Source organism: Sander lucioperca, chromosome 5 (genome assembly GCF_008315115.2).
Source record: "Sander lucioperca isolate FBNREF2018 chromosome 5, SLUC_FBN_1.2, whole genome shotgun sequence".
Lineage (NCBI taxonomy): Eukaryota > Metazoa > Chordata > Actinopteri > Perciformes > Percidae > Sander > Sander lucioperca.
In genome coordinates, this window is record NC_050177.1 from 3,353,593 (window position 1) to 3,375,042 (window position 21,450).

Genomic DNA, 21,450 nt, shown 5'->3' on the forward strand with positions numbered 1-21,450 from the left:
TCCTATATAACATTGTTATGAACTGATTTATGATTTCTGTCTATGTTCTGATCCCCTGGCATTTTCTGTTTTGTATGTTTTATGTTTACCATGTTATTTGTCAATCATTTTTTTTTTTTTTTTAAAAACATGAAAACATTATGGAAAACGTTTTAGTAAAACAACCTCTCTGTGTGCCTGTATTATAGACAGTGGACTTATGCAACTCTAAACAAGAGCTGTAAAGATGAATCTAATATTTCTCGTGTTTCAACTAGATTCACAGTAAATATTTGTGGAAATAATTCTTGACGGTTGTGTAAGAAAGAAGATAAGCTAATAGATAAGACACAAATTCACTTTTTATGGAAAGAAATAGGGAAAAGTGCATCTTCTTTTTTAAATAATATTTGAATAATATTTGTGAGATACAGACTTGACATTATGCACAGCATGAGCAATATATCAAAGCTATATGTCAACTAAATTTAGTGAAAAGTATTTTAGCAAAATAATAAAAACACTGACTTATCTTTTTTTTCTCTAATGTGAGACTGCACTGGCTGTGTGAGGCTTCATCTGTTCTGTGATTTTTCTCTGATGTGTGCTGACCGTCAGCAGAGGGCAGCAGCAGACTGCATCTCTGACTGGCTCTCTGAATAAACCAGCTTAAGCTGTCTTGAGTTTTGCAGATGTGTCTGCAGTTCTGATGCTTGACCTCAGTTACATTCTTTAGTTGAATTGTCTTTTGTAATTAGACTTTTAACATAAGCTCCCTTTAATCATTTTGTCTAATCCTTTTACTAAAACATGTGATGGTGCCAGTGTCTCCAATGTATTTGCTTTGGAATATGGAGTACAATTTCCTCATGCTCTTCATATACCTGTATACCATATACCATAAATCTGTCTGTCTGGCTGTCTGGTCCTTCAACGTTATCCATACTGCTACCAAACTCACACACAGTCACCATTTCACAATAAATGAATAAGGTAGTCAAATAGATTAAACAGAGACACCCAGTTATAATGTCAGCTTTTATTATTTGATTTGATTTGATTTGATTTGATCATTTAAAAAGCATAGAGGAGATTAGTCTGTGTGGAAAATGTCTTGAAATTCGTAGTGTCGAAGGAATTCAAATGAATGTTAGGCTTTCCCCCAAAAACCAGAAATGTCGTCACTGCTATTGATTTTTAACCTTTTTAATCACTGTGGATATAACAATTTTATGCTGTAAGGCAGTAAAATGGAACTCTAACCCTGTAAATGTGATGTCTGCAATTACTTTTCAATAAAATCTATAAAAATCATGTTAGCTCTGTGATTACATGTGTATCTACTGTGTAGGCTGAGAACAAATTTGAATGGCAGCAACACCATGACATATCTGAAAAGGAGATTGAATATTTTCTAAAGGCTTTGTACATAAAGTGCATCTCCAGTATTTGTACTAATGACTTAGAACAATGCAGACACTTTCAATTGGTGTATTTGTTAACATTCTCAGTATATGGTCATTCTGGGGCCAGTGCTGCATTTTGATATGGATTTTGATGCTGTAGAAAGATAGTTATACTATCTAAATTGAAGACATTTCTTTAGTTCTCTGTTATATTGTGTTTTTCTGATCAAATTCTCTTATAATACAAAGTAGGACGAGGCTAGAAAGACAGGTAAAACAACTACTTCTCTAGATCTAGGTCACCTTGAGTAAATGTTGCTCTGAACTAAGTAGTTTTCTAACATAACAGCTTTAAATGTTTCTTGTTATTGGTCGAGCAGTTATCTTGTCCAGATGCGTTGTCAGCTGTCCGATTCTCCCTTCATTTAGTTCATCATAACAACATTCGGAACACGAACACTTAAAAACACAAAACCTGAAAGGATTATCTGATGCTTTATGAAATGATCCAGTAATCATTCCAGATGTGGTCAGTCTGACAGCTTATTAAACAACACAGTTTATACTCAGCAGCTTTAATATTAAACACCGAGTTACAGAACATGCACATACATGTGTATGCTATACACAGACGCATACCACACCAAGTCATCATTCAGAGATCGAAAATGGAATCATAAAAAATAACATCTCAGTGTACATAAAGTAAAGACATACAGTGTTTCTTATATAATTAACATTTTTACATATTTAGCTTTTGAGCAAAGCTGACAGTAAAAAAATGTAACTTCTCATATCAAACTTGGTTTGTAAAGACATAACTCAACTTGATAACAAGTTGTTTGATCATTAATTTTCCTGACCGTGGGTCTCTCTCTTTGATCTATGACATTAAATAATCAGAACAAATACTGATCTACACCTAGCATGTATACCATATAAATGTCTCAGACATAAAGACAGTCACAATATTACAAAATAAGGCACGATATTTACAGTCTCAAGCAAACCTAATAGTGTTCCAGGTTGTCACAGTTTAGATTTTGGGAAGGCTCAGCCTCTGAGTGAAATGTGTAGAAGTTAGTGACTATTTAACAAGTCTTTGTTCACCGTGGCTCTGCTGTTCGTCGTTGAATAAAAAGTATCTTTATGGCTGCTTTTCACCATACATGACGTACGGGAAGCTGCACTTGTGACTTCCCTCTGACCTGTCCTCCTGGTACGTCCTCTCCTCAGCACTCAGGGGGAAGGTATAGCACTCACTGTCCATTATTCGCCCCTTTCCCTCGCCTTAACCAGTCCCTCCAGGGGGATTGGGTTTTGCCCTGATCAGCGTCTGAATTCCAGGTGGAGGAAGAGGAGGAGGAGGAGGAGGAGGGCTGGCGTGTCCAGGTGGAGGCTGTCCTGCTGGTCCTGCGGAAAAAGGACATGCCGTTGGAGGTGGACTTTTTCTGAAGATGCTCCGACTGCTGCTGGGACCGGAGCTGCTGATTGATGATGATCTGGATGTCGTCCTGAGGAGAGGTGAGGAAGAAGAGGAAATGAGCAGGGACTCAACACCGTCAACACTGCCCTTATATCATGCAAACTCACTTTACACAGTATAGTCATCTGACTTTATCAGATTTAAACACTGCTTGGTTGTGCCGAATGTGCCGTTATTGTTGCAGTAACTTTTTTTTGGTGCTGCTCACTGGTGTTGTATGCATTTCTCTTGACCAGTATGAATCAATGTAAAGTAAAAAGGAGAAGTCTGGCAATCTTTCTTATTGTCAACAAATCCCATGAAAAGACCAAAACCAACGATGAATTGATCAAACTGCAGCCAAACCCTGATAAAGTGCAGCTTGTTGGATTGTCCTGTAGAGCGACATTGTTGTCCTAAAACTATTAAAAACACATCAGTGAGACACACAGTTGCACTGGGTGACAGGTTCCTTCATTACAAAGAACATGGGTACTGTAGTTTATGATGCTGCAGTAAATACTCAGAGATAGAGAGTATTGATTTGTTAACAAGAGAAATTTAGAAAATCAACAGCCTCCAGGTGCTGAGGAGGTTATGTTCCATATTTTTTTTTTTTTTCCCTGTTCGTGTGTTTGTTTGTCCCTGAAAGTAAACTTTATTTCTGTAGCACCTTACAGAACCAGATTTACAAGAATGAAATGCAACAAGAATTTCAGGGAATGGTCACAAAGCTTAATAAATGTAGCGCAGATTCTGCTCCAAACCATGGAGTGCTTAAAACGTAATCACAAGACAAGAATTCTAAAACAAACCATACTACTGTATGATAGTGTCCTCTGTCTACTATGAGTGTATGATGCCTGATTGCACTGCCTTCACAACCTACACTTAACTGTTTTCTCTGTTCCTATGAACTATTCTGCTCAGTGTATCTGATAAATGTGTGTATATTTAACAGTTTTTTTAATAGGGAATTGCATTTGTAGACCAGTTGATGCCAGTCTGTATCTGCACATACAAGTTATTTGTATTTGAAAAACTGTTTAGGATTTTATTCATCATTTCCAGTTTGTATTAGAAATCAAACGGAATATTTTCAATTATTATTAAGAACACTTTCATCTTTCAGCTAACAGACATGATTTCTCCCCAATCAAAATATTGCTGCATTATCTTCACCAAAATGCTAGAGATCAGACCCTCCGAAAGATGGCTCTGCTCGGCCTAGTGACTCAGCAGCAGAAGGACTCGTTGACAGAAACACCTGGTGTTTATCTTCCTCCAAACTGACAGAGCTGAGAGAGATATGGCTGGGTCTGGCCCTGACCTCCCACCGAGGACACCAAACTGAGATGCATCCATTTCCTGTCTTGTCAAATCATCACTAAAACTGCAAAGGTGATTTTTCAAAAGTTATGATGCAGAGCTTAAGGGTGTAAATTAAATGTATTCATGTTCATATTCGTGGTTTTCATTAGGCAGGAGATGTGCTTACAGATTCCAAAGTAGTTGTGACAAAGAGACAGCACCAGAGATGGTTTAAGGTGGTTAAGGATAAAAGCTCTACAGAGAAAGGGATCTCACCTGCCAGGCCTCCAGTTCCTGTGACAACTCCAGTTTACGTTGGATAGCTTCTAATAACTGGTTGTTCAGAGACATCATGTCATTTTTACTTCTCACCAACTCGGCCTCCATCAGGTTTTTCCTACCAAGATATAATGAAACCTCTTCAGTCACATCAGAGTCACATACTGTACAAGAATGAATTCAAACTCATAACTACAGTATGGCTACAAGTGTAGATTTCTTCAAGAAACCAATTAATTACACTTTTTTTAGTTTTTTGCAACACATGCATTTGCCTAACAGTATTTCATTGATTTTCTTCTGAATATTCAACTCAAAATTAGCAGAATTATTAGGGCAAACAAAATATGTTCTTCTAAAACAAACACATGATGTCAAAGGCATCGGGGTTTATTTGATTTATTATAAATTGCACTGAGAATTTTTATGAAAAAATGAGCTTCTCACTTGGCTATGGCTTCATCTCGGTCTCTGATGGCCTGCTGGACCACTTCAGCCTGTTCCTGCACACCCTGCAGCTTCTGCTTCAGTTCAGCGTTTTCCAGCTGCAGCTGGACGTTCTGCAAGAGGATTGTATATATCTATCTGTTTATACATTGAAAGTATTGTATTACTTTTAACTTTCACTTAATTTTTAACTTTTTTTTTTCCAGTGTTTTGGAAAAGAAAGATGCGCATGCGTTTAAAACAAAAAAAAACTCTTTACGTCATGCACTATATCATTTATGTATGCCAGTTAAAGCTGGTAGCAAGCAGTCATTTTGAGGCAGAAAAGAATAAAACTTGAAAATATAGCCCCAGTAAAAATGTTATAAAAAGGTCACTGAGTCTGTTTATGACACTAGCAAGGTCAGTAATGACACAACCAAATCCAAAGATAATGGGCCTCTATGTGCGCTGCTGCTCCCTGACAGACTGTTTGTTCATCACTAGGTTACCTGATCTCTCAGCTCCTGTGCTGCGCTCGGATTCCCACACTGATCGCCCGTCCTGTCGACAAAAGCTCGATTCAGCTCCTGGGACAGAGACATTAATAAAAGAGATCAGGTGTCGGCCGTGCATTTTACAGGGATTCAAACCAAAAAGAAGCTTCTGTGGTGTTGGCCTATTTTCACGGTGCTCCGAGGGAGGGAGGGAATGGGCAGGAATATTTAGTTACAGTGATAAACACCTGCTACGGATCTGAATGCAATGACACGCAACTGGACGATCGTATATGCTTGCTTGTGTCAAAGAGAGGCTCAGCAAAGTATATGAGCTATCAATTGCAACAATTAATTGGCATCCTTTGGATAAACAAGGACACACACTTCCTCAGCATGGTTCAGTGTGATGACACTATGGTGCCTCTGACAGCCAACATGGGGCAGATTTGCTAACTGTGAATTAATTGATGAATGTGGTATGTGAAGAGGGTGAATGATTTGACCTCTAATAAGATAAAGAAAGTTATTTCACTTTCAGTACAGTTGTCATTTTCTGGATCATAAAAAACTTCATTTTAGAGGTGATATGTATTAAAAAAAGATCTCTGCATAAGCTGGGTTTAAAAATGAACACGTGTTGCACTGTCCCACAAATATGCACCCGTTTTCTCTGCCTTTATCTATCTAGCAGACTTATTCATCAACCTCAGCACACATGGCACAAACAGCACATATAGACTTTAGAGTTGGGAGTTTTGCACATATATAAAAACTTACATAAAAGCCACAGCATTATATTCCTGTCCTCCTTTGATTTTCAAACAACAAGGTCAGCCTTTTGTTTTGCATTTCCTCTCCCGCCCCACTTGCTCATTCTGTCGCTCACCTGAGGGCTGGATGCCTGTGCCAGGGTTTGGGCCACTCCCTTCAGCTGATGCAGCATGGCCTGCAGGTCCTCCTGTTGATCCACGACCTCTGACCTCTCTGAGCTGTTTAGTTCCTGAGTCAGTGGGAGCAGTAACTGAAGGATGGATCCCATTTCTTGCGTTATCTAAGTGGAACCGGAAAGGAGGCATGTTGATTTATGTTAATTATGACTTTAAAAAGGGTCAACTTACCTAATAACTTTCTGTTTTTTCATGGCCAAAACTGGGTAGTTTGATGTGTTGAGTTACTCTCACAACACAATTGTTATAGCTTGGAGGGTGCTACTGTATATTAACCCGACATTAAAAGAGATAATGTTTCAAAAACGGGTTAAAAAAATTTCTATTTCTTTCCCCCTTTGCCTTTCAGCGCGACACTTCTTTACACACATCACGTCTCGAGTGACATCAAGTATTTACACACTGGGAGGTGAAAGCATTACCTCATCACTCTATTTAACTTCATTGAGTCAAATATATTACATGATGATTGTGATCTTGTGATACCTCAACAAAGATACCTTGAGGTTAACTTTCATACAGCAGAAGGAATAATCATATGATATTCTATGATAACTTTACAGACACAGGTGTAAACGTGCACCGAAAGCTGTAAAAACAAGGAAACTCTTCTACAATGTGGCTTTGACAAACAGGAAATGTAGTGAATGACTCATGAGTGTGTTATACATCACATTTTCCTGCTGGAACCAAACAATAACAGTAGACACCCAGAGAGTGAGAACTACTTCACTGTCAGTCAGTTGTTTTTTTTCTCCCAGACATAATTTAATTTAGTGTTATGTAATATTTGTTTGTGGCATCTTCCCTTTGAAAATCAGGAACTTTGCATCTCCTTACGTCAAACACAAGTCACACTGTCACGAAGCACAACATTTTCTATCAGCATGCAACATTTATACATGTTTTCTAAAATTCAACTTATAGATGATGTTTCTCTGGTGCCATTATACTATTATCGGTAACACTTTACTTGAAGGTATCTACAGTACACAAGAGTGACATGACACTGTCATGACAGTGTCATGACACATGAACGTTAACCCTAACTCTAACTTTAACCCTAACCATAACTTGTCATGACAAAAACCGAATGACACTTACTAAAAGAAGCGTTATGTCATAAACGGTTATGACTTGTTTATAATGTTTATGATATGTTCATGACAGTGTCATGTCACTCTTATGTAGATACCTTCAAGTAAAGTGTTACCGATAATAGTATAATGGCACCAGAGAAACATCATCTATAAGTTGAATTTTAGAAAACATGTATAAATGTTGCATGCTGATAGAAAATGTTGTGCTTCGTGACAGTGTGACTTGTGTTTGACGTAAGGAGATGCAAAGTTCCTGATTTTCAAAGGGAAGATGCCACAAACAAATATTACATAACACTAACTTAAATTATGTCTGGGAGAAAAAAAAAAACTTCAACTTCAAGTAAAGTGTAACCCTATTATCTTACAGTACACATCTTTCAGGAAAGACTTTGTTTAATATTCTTGTTTCCAGTCATCACAGGAAAGCAATTTCCTTTCAAACATACATGAATCATTGTGGGCAGTACTTCAATAGAAAGAGCCCAAAACTAAGACTTGCCAACCACAGTATGGAGATAAAGTCAGTGCAGTCAGTCCCAAACTTAGTGTAATTTACAGCCTCTCTGCCTTGTAGAGAAGGCTGGTTGCGTTATTTAGATACACTGAGTATTTAGGGGACAGACTTACTTTCGTTTTAAACAATTACTTTCACTGTAACTGTGTTGTGTGTGTGTGAATCATAATTGGAAACTATACTCTGTCACTTATTGCTAAGAGTGTGATATGCATGAATGTATGTATCACTGTATATATACAGTATCATTTTAAATCATATTGATATGCATGTCATACATTTCCTGGAAAATCAATTGGGAAACAGTTGTATTTCCCAAGACTGTAAATCTACTTTGATATGTAAAATCGGTGTGGAGTTCCCCTTCTCAAATGAGATTGAATGAGGATGATTTTGGATTCAGGAGCTCATCTGACTACAATTTAAGCTTCCCAGCTACAACCATTGCATACTCTTTTCTTCGTCCCCTATCTCCAAACACAATTACTCACAACTTTTTGCAGTTTTGCATAATACATCTCTATATATATTGTAAATAGACATGTGGTGCTCTAGTGAGTGTTTCTGGTACAAGGACAGTGTATGCAAACTACAATACAGTGCCCATGTCCATGGTCATGAAGGAACATGTTACCCAGTGCAACAGTGTGGCTCACTGATGTGTTTTTAATAGTTTTAGGACAATGGAGCTCTATAGGACAGAAGAATAAGCTTCATCAGACTTTGGCTACACAGACAATTCTGTTAGTAAGAACAATTATTGGTTTTGATCTTTTCATGGGATTTGTTGACTATGAGAAAAATATAGAATATCTCATATAGAGCATATATCTATCTATTTTGTTCTCTCCTTAATTTCACTGACAAGAGAATTCACCCAAATCTTTCTCCTGTTCTAGCTTGATGGTTTTAAAACACTGTAGTCTGACCGTGTTAAAGAGTAATCTGGCAGCGGCCCAGGTTTGATTCAGAACCCACGGCCATTTGCTGCGTGTCTCCCACTTTCCTGTCCATCTGTAGGCTACTATCCAATAAAAATGCATAACAGCCTGAAAAAAAGAGTAATCGGCTTTAGTACCTCTTCTTTACTGACTCCCAGCCCTGCTGTCTCCAGGCTGCTCTCCAGCTCAGACAGCAGGGAGGCGTCTCCGTGGCTCCTGCCTTCCTGCAGGGACACCTCCTCCTGAAGCTCCTCCACCTGGACCTGCAGCTGCTGTGAGCGACCCCTCGCTGCCTCCACCTCCTGCCATGCCTCTGCTAGCTATAAACACAGGGAGGCACGTGAAATCACACATGAACGAAGAGACAAAATCCGCAGGCATGTGTATTTCAGGTTAGCAACAAGTACAACAAATGATAGAGCTGAAGATAAGACAACATTATGAATCCTCAGATCATGCTGATGATAAACAGAGAGAGAGATGGATATAATAACACAAAAGTGCTATAAACAAAGGCCATGTGTGCCTTTTAAAAGCCGTCATGAGAGACTTGTTTCTACTAACATTCAGTGTGTGAGAAATCCTGACATGCCAGATTCTAACCTGCAGCCCAACATGAAACTAAACGAACACAAGTGGAATCCAGAATTGCGAGGGAAAGTTACAATGACGGTGATGAGGTGATTGTTTAGCAATGCTCTCCACAATCCCACCGAAAACCAGTCCGCCGGGCAGGGAGCAGACAATCCCTTTGTTATGGGAAAGGCTCTTTCATTCATACACCGACCACACTAAGCTGTTTTGTGTTGCCTCGGCTATGTATGTGTATGTGTGTGTGTGTGTGTGTGTGTGTGTGTTTACATATGTACCTGCTGGCTGTGCTGCTGGTTGAGTTGGTCATGTAGAGCCAGGCGTGTGTGTAAGGAGGCCAAACTCGTCCTCAGCTCAGTGTTTTCTGTACACACACTCTCCAAACGCTCTTCCAGCAACTGCTCCTTTTGGGTGATACGTAGCACCTGAAAAACACACACAAGCATATGATCATATGAAAAAAAAATGTGTTTCTTCTCAGAATGGAAAACTCTAACTCCCACTATCCCCTTGCATCACACCATATCAATTTACCAATGTTGACATATGTGAATGTTTGGAGGTGGCCAAAATGTTTGGAAGTTTATCTCTGACTTTATTCTCCCTGAAAAAAAAAAAATTGTGAAAATGCCCCATTTTTGTTGTATTTAATTAGTTTTTTTTTCTCTGAACCCTTTTTTTGTTAAGTGGTTTGTCATTATTTATTTCTGTTGGCTTCCTTTATGGGCTCAGATTTGTACTTTTACCCATTCCTGGTAATATTTTTTACTATAAGATTTACTTGTGTTGCATTAAGTGCTTCATGTATTAGAAAACACACAAAAACTATAACAACATTTCCCCATTGTAAAGGACAGTAAACCAAAATGAATGAAACAAGGTAAGGCAAGATGAACCAGCAGCTGGCAACACAATCAACACTTTTGACAGGAAAGTTAATATGAAAACACACACAGACTGGTACAGTGTGTTCTGGTCATCCTGTCCGTGTGAGTACACAATGCTCTCAAGACTAGAGCATTTTACATGACCCTCTTTTTAACATTTACGATCAGTTTTGGTTTGGTTGCAACATTTAGAGGTACATGGTTCTTGGTAGCTACCTGCTCCCTCATGGCACTGATCAGCTCCTCGTCCTGCGGCCGGTTGTGGCTTCCTTTTTGTTGGAGCTCCTGTTTCAGAGCCTGCAGCTCACCGGACATGGCTCTCTCCACCTCCATCGCCTGCACACCAGAGAGAAAACACAAGACACATGAGATTCACAAATGAAAGAAAGTAAAAAAGGAAAGAGACTTGTGGCTATTGAATTTGCAGGACAGCATTCTCAAGGAGAGAAAAAGTTCACCCAGTCAGAAATCAGACTATGACTAAGAAAAGTGGAATCATTGGGATCAGGTTGTTTGGATATGTCAACTTGAAACTCCAAAACAAAGCTTGCCTGAGGGATGAGCTTTGAGAGAATTGAGGCCACAATCTTAAATCTTAAAATAACCAAATATAGAGCAAGAGGGTTCTAAATCCTGTAATCTAGACGCAGATGAGAAGAAGCACAATATGATACAAGACAGAAAGGTGGGGATTAGGTGACTAAAATTGAACATGTGTTGTTGGAAATGGGTTTTTGCTGCGGGCCATGCAGCACAAGGAAAATGAGGAATGGTTTTCTTTACTTCCTTCGGGAAAAAATGCTCATGGTGACAATATTCCCATCTTGGGAACCCAGTAACCCCCAGTGGGATCTAAAGATTAAATCTGAGAGGTCACAAGATGATGAAAGGGGTAAGGAAGACTATGTTTATTTTTTTTAAACTTTTCTTTAATTTTTACTTGAAATAAAGATGTTCACCTCTTCAGGTCTCTAAAAACCTTTCATATAAAACTATAGATCATGTCCACACATTAAGATCATGACTAGCGATGGAGGGGGTCACATGTGTATTGAGTATTTGACCACTATTAGCACTGTGGAGCAATACTTGGTCCCTGTTCTGCTTGCACCACACATTCGAGAGCACGCAGCAACAAGATGCACAATCCTGCTGATGGTTTCACGCTGATCAACTGATCGACAGTTAGGGCAAGAAATGAGGCAATGTGCCAGCTAACTACCAAACATGCATATAAACCATGTAGGATTTAAAATAAGAAAAGAAAAAAAAATATGTTTTGCAAATGTTTCCTGTCCAACTGTCCAATAAAAGTGGATATGCCAAAAAGATCATCTTAAAAAATGCCACCTTCCTTTAAGAGGTCACAAGCCAATAAAGCTGGAAACCCAGATAAGAAGCAGCATAACTCCTGTGATCATTACTCACCCATCAAAAGAACAGAAATGATTAGCCAATGACAAACCACATGTCATGTTAAGTGTTAAATAATGATTTTGTTATTTGGTCATGGTTCTACTTGTTAATCTCAAAATCAGCTACTTTCACTTTTCTCTCAAACAGAGGATTTTGAAACATTGAAAAGAAATAAACACAGGGATCTTTATAATGCTGCTGTGCCAGATCTGATGTCCTGGTTAACACCAACCACCACCCCCCCGTCCTGGTCTGGGACCCTAAGTTCCCTTTACTCAGCAGTTTGGCGGGCCCCTGTCAGGTCCCATCACCACCACATAATACAAGATGAAAGGCCGGCCTCTGCGGCAGATGGAGCAGAGGGCATCTTGGTCTTGTCTGTGACATCATCATGCCACATTAGACAACAGTGGCGGAGGGTAAACTTGGACATCATGAGGGTGAAGCGGAGGGGGACAGCTTGTGTGTACGTGTTTGTAAGGGTGTACGGAGGAAGTGAGGCAGGCGTGAGGGCTATAATTAGTGGGACAAGAGTAAAGCCGGCACTGATGGACAAAAACAAAACATTGCATGCAGACACACTATGAGGAGGAGGGGGGGGGGGGGCCTGAAACATGAACATTTGTGTTTGTGAGTTGTCGTTACCGCTGCCTCATCTCATTAACACGGGGCCCCTTCCCCACAATAGAGGCAGCAACCCACTGAGAATCACCAAAACAGGAGTGGAAGGAGGACGCTCCATTTGGTAGAGACACAAAGGTGATATCCCCTCACATGGCCCCCCCAAGCCTCCAGCCTTCACCGATCCAAACGCTGAGGTATCTAACAGCTGACTGCCCCAGCTACAGCCGAGCCCCTCAGGGAGCACACAGAAAAGATGGCTTTCCCCTGGGATGATGGGGTATGAGGGGCGACATCAAAGGAGTAAATGAAAGATTTATATCTCTCCCTAATGTATATTGTCTTTCACTTTTTTTGTCCGTGAGCTGCGTGATGCTAGGAGAGGGAGCAGAGGTCACGGGGCTCGCCTCAATTCAGGCATCTCCTTTTACAATAACGGAAATCTCACAGCAGGGGGATTTTTCACAGTCGTCCAATAACACACTGTGATCCACAGCCAGGGAAGGTGATCATGTAACACTGGGTGGAAAGCAGGAGGTGAAAATGTAATGCGTTTTTCGTCTGTTAACCAGACACAGAAAAGACCAAATAATTTATTTACACCCAGTTTACCCTTATTGTTAAAAGGGTGGACCAAATATTTGGCCTGCAACTAATAATTATTTTCATTATCGATTAATCTGCCAGAGCTGCAACAATTAGTCAATTCATTTTTTGGCTAATATATTTACTGGTTGCAGCTTCTCAAATGTGAGGACTTGATGCTTTTGTGTGATACGTGACCGTAAACTAAATATCTTTGAGATTTGTACTTGACAAGACATTTGAAGACGTCAACTTGTTGTTGGCATTTTTCACTATTTTATTGACAGAATGATTAACCAAGAAAATAACTGGCAGATTACTCAAATAGTTGCAGCCTTAAAAGACTGTAAAAACATATTGCTTGTTTTGTCTGACAAAAACTCCCAACCCCAAACATATTGATCATTAAATCTTCACATTTGAGAAGCTGACGCAGCAAACTTTGGTATTTTTGCGTGAGAAATGACTATAACGATTAATCGATTAGTCAATTAATGGATTTGTCAGTCAACAGGAACATAATGGGAAACTCCTTTGATAATCATTTCAGCTCTACGAAGTAGAAACACTTGTCTGTATAATACAATACAATTCAACATCACTACACACTAAAGCTCCTAAACAGACCATGAAGTTCCCTCAAAAACTGTTTAGACAAAAGATGAACATTATAACATTTATGAATGTAGGATTTTATTTTATTGCAGGACTGTTGTACCAGACTGTTTTAGCAAAGTGTACCTAATAAACTGGCAGCATATTGAGTCAGAGTTGCTGGTGTAAACACAAATCATGACTAATGGTTAAACTTAATTTAAATTGATACCAGTCCAAACCAATGTCCTGAAGGAATATATTATTGATGTATTTTCCCAAGAAACAAACTAAATATTATCAAGATTTCCAGCTTATCATTCAATAATCATACTCCCTTTCCAGTCTGGCATTTCTTATCCAGTAGATGTGTTTATATTCCAATTTCTAATACACTCATAATGTTAAGCTGTGGAACATTTTCTTGCACAAGAGTCAAACTAAACCAACAAAATGTCTAAATCTAATTTTTCTTTCCTTCAGAGTAAATTATGGCATAACTTACTGGCTCCTCCAAATCAGATTTGATAGATTTCCTTGCTAAACATTCACAGAAATAAGTGATAAATTAACAAGGACATGCATCAGACACAAGACAAACTAATGCTTGACTTCAGTGTTCTTATGTCAGTCGCAGGAACGATAACATTTGTAATGTAATCAGAAGAAAAACACCCTGACATCACTCAACAGTCCCTGATATTTTAACACCTACTTTCCTCAGCTACTGTCTAAACAGTCAGCACTGAACCTTGTGACAATCTGGCACACGGCAACATTGTTTTTATGTGGCCTTTCCTCAAATGCACCAGGATGGAGAGTCGCCAGGAACCTTTCCTCTCACATCAGAGCTTTGCTTTGCGGTTGCTGGTAAACATGATGAATTCTTTCTCTCTCAGGTTTCGGTGTTGCAATACACAGACGCCCTCCTCCAGATTCCTGTCATGCTCTGGTTACTCTCTAACACTTAGGATATAGTGTTTCAAGCTCTCTGAAACCTGCCACAGCTTCAGAATATGTAGACTCACAATCCATAAGAGACATAGTATACACAGAAATGATCTAAAGATCTAAACATTGTCTTGTCTGCTGATGTTATCTAAAAATCTTTGAGGTTTGTGCCGTTAGTGAAAAAATGCAAAAGATGACGTCTTTCAATATATTGATTGTCATTTCACTAAGCAAACAATCAATCGATTAATTGGCCCAAATGAGGCTCTATCGGGACACACAGAACAAAATCTCCTGTTGCAGTTGTAACTGTGGGAGCGCCTGTTCAAACACACATAAATCACAGAAACACAGACACAACTCACCACAGCAGAAGCAGCCTTCACCACGTCTAGTAAAGACACGTCAAGCACACATTCTCTCTATCTTCTGGCTTTTTACAACCACACAGAGTCCAGAGTTACCCATGTCTGATGCCACATAAAACATTTTCTCCACTTCCTTCTCCCTGAACAGCCCAAACTGTGATAGCACCTTTTATCTAAATTGACTTTTTCCTGAACTTCTAGGGAGTTGGTTTTCCCTTAATAAGCGCTTCAGCCCGGCCGCAGAGAGGGGGGAGACATTCACAGTTCCTTATTCTGCGGACCTTGACCTATGGGAGGGTTTTACACTGTTGTTTGGATTCATTTTTAACTTTGCCAGCTCAGGTTTGTGGCTCATCTTAAAAACAACACAAGGAATTGCTCTACTTAGTAATCGGCCATGTGTAATGCAACACGTCACGACTGTAAACATTCCCTACTTTCTCAGGCTGGAAAAATACTCAAGGTTGTCCAGCTGTGTGATCCAATCAGCTCCTCCATGTTAACTGATAAGAGGCAGTAAAATATGTCACCGGTTGCATCTTGCTCGAGCTCGAACTCTGAAGATCATAAATGTTTGACTTGAACACATATAAGTTGATAATGATTTGAATCAGCCTTATGTTGCTAGTTATTTTTTCCATTACGTAATATAAGTATCTAAGCACTTTGTTAAAAGTTAACTTCATGTTACTAAATAATCTGGTTAAATAGATTATAATGTTCTCATGTAGGGCTACAACTTATTATTTTCATAGTCGATTAATCTGCCCATTTGTTTCCTCGATCAGTTGACTAATATAAAATGTCTGAAAATAGTGAAACATGCCTGTCACAATTTACTAAAGCTAAGGGTGAAGTCTTCAAGTATCTTGTTTTGTTCAACCAACAGTCCAAAACTCAAAAAGGTATTCAGTTTACAATGATATAAAAACAAAGAAAAGCAGAACATCTCACATTTGAGAAGCCGGAAGAAGAGCATGTTTTCTCAGGAAGTGACTTATCTAATTAACGAACCAGCATCTTCCAAAACGTATCTATGCTTTCCTCCCTCTGTCCTAGATCTGAAATCACATCATGGTATTAACTTTCACTCCCCATCTTGTTTGCATATCGTTTCCATTCTGCTCAACAATGGCACAGATCAACAACACTTTGTTTCATAACTACTGACTGACCAACTTCTGGTCTCTGCTCAGATGCAAACTTTCCTTTTTATCAAAACTTAAATAAGTAAGCATTTTGTTAACTTTGCTCTGAGAACAGTATGAGAGTTTGGCTGAGAGTTGCTGAAGAACAGATTTGACTGAGTCAGACTGATACTTGAGTGGTTTGCAGAGAACATCAGTTTCAGTGTGAGGATTGGGTGACAGCCCGAAGGCCAGAAGCTGTGGATCCACAGCTCAGGTGTATGTTTCACAGACACTCAGTTACCTGTCGCAGAATGTTTCTTTTAGTTCACACAGAATAACATTAATTGCCCACACTAACACTCACTGTGTCGAGCTGCTCCCTGAGTCGCTGTGTGTGCTCGCTGTGCTCCACCTGGGCTCGACTCTTGTCCCTCTCGGCCTTGCTGAGGGCCCGGGTGAGCCGCTCCACCTGGGCCCTCAGCTCCCTCACATCCCTCTCCAGGTCCAACACCTGGCTCTCCCACTGGGACTGGCTGCCCTCCAGCTTCAGCCGCAGCTCATGCCTGCCCTGCTCCAGCTCCTACACGGGGGTGGAAAGATTTTACACCTAATTAAACATGAGCTGTTTATACATTGCACTGGTTTGAAATTATGATGCTTATAAGTGATGCTCTTCGGCAACATGATGTTATAACGTATTGTTTTGACAAGAAATTTGAGTGACAAAATGGGCTCATTCAGAGCTGTGAAGGATCATGGGAAACGTATGACAGCTGGAATCTGAATGAATGAAAATAAATTGTGTCTGGGATTGCACTGAGAAGGTACTGCACTGAAGTATTTAATTTACAGTATATCCTACTATACAGAAATATCAGTCAAATCTGTTTCATATATTCCATTAAAACTATTAATATTACTATTACTAACTGTACTATTAGTACACAGAAAAGGAATCTACTACTTTAATAACTGATTAATTGAGTCATTTTTCTCAGGCAAAACTGCCAATCACTCTTTTTTGTCTTATGTGATGGTAAAACAAATATACATATTTTTATCTACAAAAAAGCATTATTAAGCTATCTATCACTATTATCTGACATTTTATAGACCAAATGATTAATCAATTCATCGACAAATCAGCAGGTTAGCAATAATGAAAATATTTGTTAGAGACAGCCTTATATTCCATACATGTATAACTATTTATCAATGTATCTCTCAAGGTCAGTTTCTAGGCAGATAAGTCTTTGTCACATCTTTATTGCACTTTGTAAAGTGCTGATTTAAGTCGTAGTCACACCTGATAAGATTTAAGATTTCATCTGAAGGGCATCTCCATGAGAAAAGCAATGAGGCCATAATTTAGTCTGACGTAACCGTTCAGGTGTGTGATGCTGTGCAGTCGGCAACAGCTTCACAACAAAGACAAAGATGTGTAAAGTTTTCAGACAACTTCATTTCACCGGCTGTCTCCCGCTGTATTGCTGTTAGATGTGTTGTTTTGAAAGATATTTAGAAATGGAGAATCATCTCTAATTGATTTCAAGATGCTTAAAGTGTGTGAGAGTTGATGGGCTCACAGTAAATCTGTGGGCCTCGCTGCTGAGTGACACACTCACTGCAGTTTGCTCCTTGTATTTTAGATGTACAAGTTAACTGCTGAGGTCTCATAAGGAGTTAATGTCACACATGTTGGATTCCTGAGACGTGTCTCTTTAGAAATACTTGTGTAGTCAGTGGAACAACACAAAAGAAAGAGTGCAGTGAGAGCACAGAATGGACCTGATCACACTTAGGAAAGTTTAGTAAAGCAACACTTTGACATGGAACTTTTTCCTGCCCGTTTACACTTTTGTATGGTAATGGCAGCTACATTTACGGTAGATTTTTCTATGGATATCTAATAAATTGGCATTGAGTTACAATGTAGCCTATTTTGGAATATATGAATATAAATGAAATACAGTCCGCTGTAGATCATAGTATGGTTACTATTGTTTCTCACCACATTAATGTGCATTTTTTCCATTACCAAAGTTGAGGATTTTAAGTTGTCATTTGGACATAATAATAATAATAATAATAATAATAATAATAAATAATAAAGAAACTGCCAACTGGTCGTATTTTTCATAGCTACATTTTCCATATGCAGCCTACATGGATAAAAACATATTGTAATCCATGGTCTGTATAAATTGTGACTAGGGTTGCAACTAATGATTATTTTCATAGTCGATTCTTTTTCTCGATTAATCGATTAGTTGTTTGGTCTCTAAAATGCCTGAAAATGGTGAAACGTGAATCAGTGTTTCCCAAAAAGCCGAAGATGACGTCCTCAAATGTCTTGTTTTGTCCACAACTCAAAGATCTTCAGTTTACTGTCACAGAGGAGAGAAGAAACTAGAACATATACACATTTAACAAGCTGGAATCAAAGAATTTTTTACTTTTGTCTTAAAAATTACTCAAACCGACTAATCGATTATCAATTGTGACACATTCTTTAATGAAAATTAGCGTACTTATGTCATTCACTCCGAGATATTTGATACAGGCCTACTGGATTGATTTTGTTCCCGAAGTTGCTCTGCCGTCTGACACAAGTTATAAAGATGTAGCCTAAGCGTTACCCACCCACTTCAAATATTAGCAGCAGCCAAGTCGTCAAATATTTTTAAACCACATATTTCACCGGAATTATTTCATTATAGGCAATAACTCTATATATTTACTGTATAATTCAAGCAGATTAGTCTTACCTCCAGCTTGTCTGCGTATTGTTCATGAAGTTTGTCGCTCTTCTCTTTCAACTGACGGTTTTCCAGGAGCAATGCGTTTCCCAGCTGGGCTGCCAAAATAACCTCTTCCTCCTTTTGTTTCAAAGCAGCAACAAGTTCATTGGGGTCTTGATAACCTGTCATTTCCTCCGCTCCGTAGTCGAAGTAGAAATCCTCCTGCAGGTCCATTTTCTTGGACTTGAAGCTCCATTCATCCAGTCGATCCATAACCGAGTGTTAATTCAAACACACCTCCTGGTTAAATAGTGTTTCTAAAGACACAAAGACACAGAAACACGGTGAAATGTTGGCGCACATGTGCGAATAAGTTGTCTGTCCATGACACCTGAGTGTTGCTGCTATCCAGTGGGCGCCTGTGTCTCTGTGGGGGATTTGAGTGAAGCTGAAGGTTTGAGCTCCACAGTGAAAGTAGGCTGGCCCGTCTGTCACCAGCTGATGACTGTTTGTCTCCAGGGGGATGTGGCTTCAGTCACCTGAGCAACTGTTACCAACCACACTGACACCTGTCCTCGTTCTAGTGGGAAAATTACCACAAAGCTAGCTCCACCTGTGTGATGTGATCAGTGGTGGAAGAAGTAGGCCTACTCAGACCTTTTACTTCAGTAAAAGTAGCAGTACCACAGTGTAAAAATACAATATCCTGCATTCAAAATGTTCCTTAAGTAAAAGTAGTAAAATACTATTAGCACCAAAATATACATAAAGTACAAAAAGTAGGCTACTTTTTTTTTGTAACCCATTATTAATAACCCATTTCAGAAGAATATATATTATTGGAATATAATTAATAGATTAGCCTAGTGTATATCACTTCAATGTTAAAGCTGGTAAAGGCCAATTTGAATCACTTTATATACTGCTTTGTAGCTTAACCTATAATATTATCTCATATTTTATTTTTTGATTTTGTATTAATAAGCTGAATCTATGTAACAATAACTAAATGTATCAAATACATGTAGTGGAGTAAAAAGTACAGTATTTCAGTCAGACATGTAGTGGAGTAATAGCATTAAGTATAGCAGAACATGGAATTACTTAAGTAAAGTACAAGTGGCCTACCTCAAAATACTTAAAAGTACTCAAGTACAGTACTTGAGTACAGTTACTTTCCACCACTGGATTTGAGGTAATTAAATTCATTAAATATTACTTTATTCAAGATATTTATTTTTACACATCTTTCCACAAATTACTGCCTCAAAAAACACCATAGCATTGAACCAACAGATCTCTGGTGTGATCTAAAAGAACAAAATAGTACATCCTAACACTCTCTGTTTCAATATCTAATGCTTCCCCTGAATCATTAAACAGCTTAATTATACTGTTGCTCATTCATATGTGCCCTATCCTGTCTATTTGTTCTATATGCAAGTCTTAAAAACAAAGTGCACCAATTTTGTTACCACTTGACAATAGAGGTGGGCAATGTGACGATATGTGTAGATGATATACATTTTAGTGAGAGAGTTAGTGTAACTGTTTCATGTAAATATTGGATTTTGACATGATTTTTGCATCAATGTAATGAAGTACTTTGATCTGTCAGTATTTAATTAGCATACATTTCCCCATGAACAGTTCCTCAATGAATTTTCCAGAAGATTGATCATATATTCATCTGCACTGCACATATAACCAAAAACATGTTTTGGATGCCCAGAATATACTATAATCAGGCCAACATGATATTTTGGAGTACGGCAGCGAGGGGATCACTGTTTCGGTAATCCATCCACCCAACAAGTGCTCAACAAGTCCACCATAAAGGGAGTGTCTGCCTGCTTTGTTTGGCTGCTTTCCAGCGGTCAAAGGTCAGCCCCTGCAAGGTTTGATGGAGCAGGGGGCAGTGTCAGGGGAATAAAAGACGCAGCATCCTGACGCATGGCAGGGCTTTTGTTGTCGAGGGGCGGCACAGCTTCTGTACATATGGCAGCAGGGACCGAGCAAACATAGGAGGCTTGACGTACACCACCACTGTCTTCTTTGTTCCTGTTCAGTTTACAGGCTGCTGATGGAGGGGCTTGTTGCCGTAAATGTGACACATGTGGTCAAGCAGTGCTCACAGAGGAGAGGAGACAACACATTCAGACAAAGCTAATGAAGCACATGTGTTTGTCTGTCTGAGCGTGTGTGCATACAGTCATATGTCAGCGGTATGGGGACTGTTTTATTAGGCAACACTCACAAATGATGAATAACAACTGCTTTCATCACTTATTACAGTAACAATGGCATCTTCTTCTACTGAGTCAGACCACAGAGGGCTCTCCTACTTTGCTCTAACAGTGATGGTACCATTTAAGTCCAAGTTGTTCTGCTGTAAGAGCTTCTTCTGCATCAGCAACACCTGTAATAGGTCAAATGATGCCCTATGAGTAAAGGAAAGGGCACAAACATATTCCAGATACTGACCGTAATGAAGATGAAGGGATAATGTAGCAGAAGCAAAACATGGTGACTTTATATATTGGAAGGTAAAGAAAGATCACCTCCACTAAATAAGGCCCCCAAATAATTAGGTCCATCAATGGCCAGAGGATGGAAGCTGATGTAAATACATTCACAGAGTGAGAGTAATAAATCAAGATGGGTTTGCGTTAATGTATCAACAGTGAAAGATGCC

The 21,450-nt window shown here is 39.0% G+C and overlaps 1 protein-coding gene across 1 annotated transcript; it reads right to left on the reverse strand.

The window, feature by feature from the left end:
• Positions 1-2,644: 2,644 nt before the first annotated feature.
• si:ch211-235m3.5 (BICD family-like cargo adapter 1) lies at positions 2,645-19,272 on the reverse strand. The gene is made up of 10 exons (XM_031297057.2): positions 18,783-19,272; positions 16,379-16,594; positions 10,566-10,685; positions 9,741-9,887; positions 9,009-9,191; positions 6,253-6,417; positions 5,379-5,456; positions 4,888-5,000; positions 4,438-4,558; positions 2,645-2,899 (listed from the first exon to the last, which is right to left on the reverse strand). The coding sequence occupies exons 1-10, from the start codon at positions 19,026-19,028 to the stop codon at positions 2,645-2,647; spliced, it is 1,644 nt and encodes a 547-aa protein (XP_031152917.1). The 5' UTR covers positions 19,029-19,272.
• Positions 19,273-21,450: the final 2,178 nt, after the last annotated feature.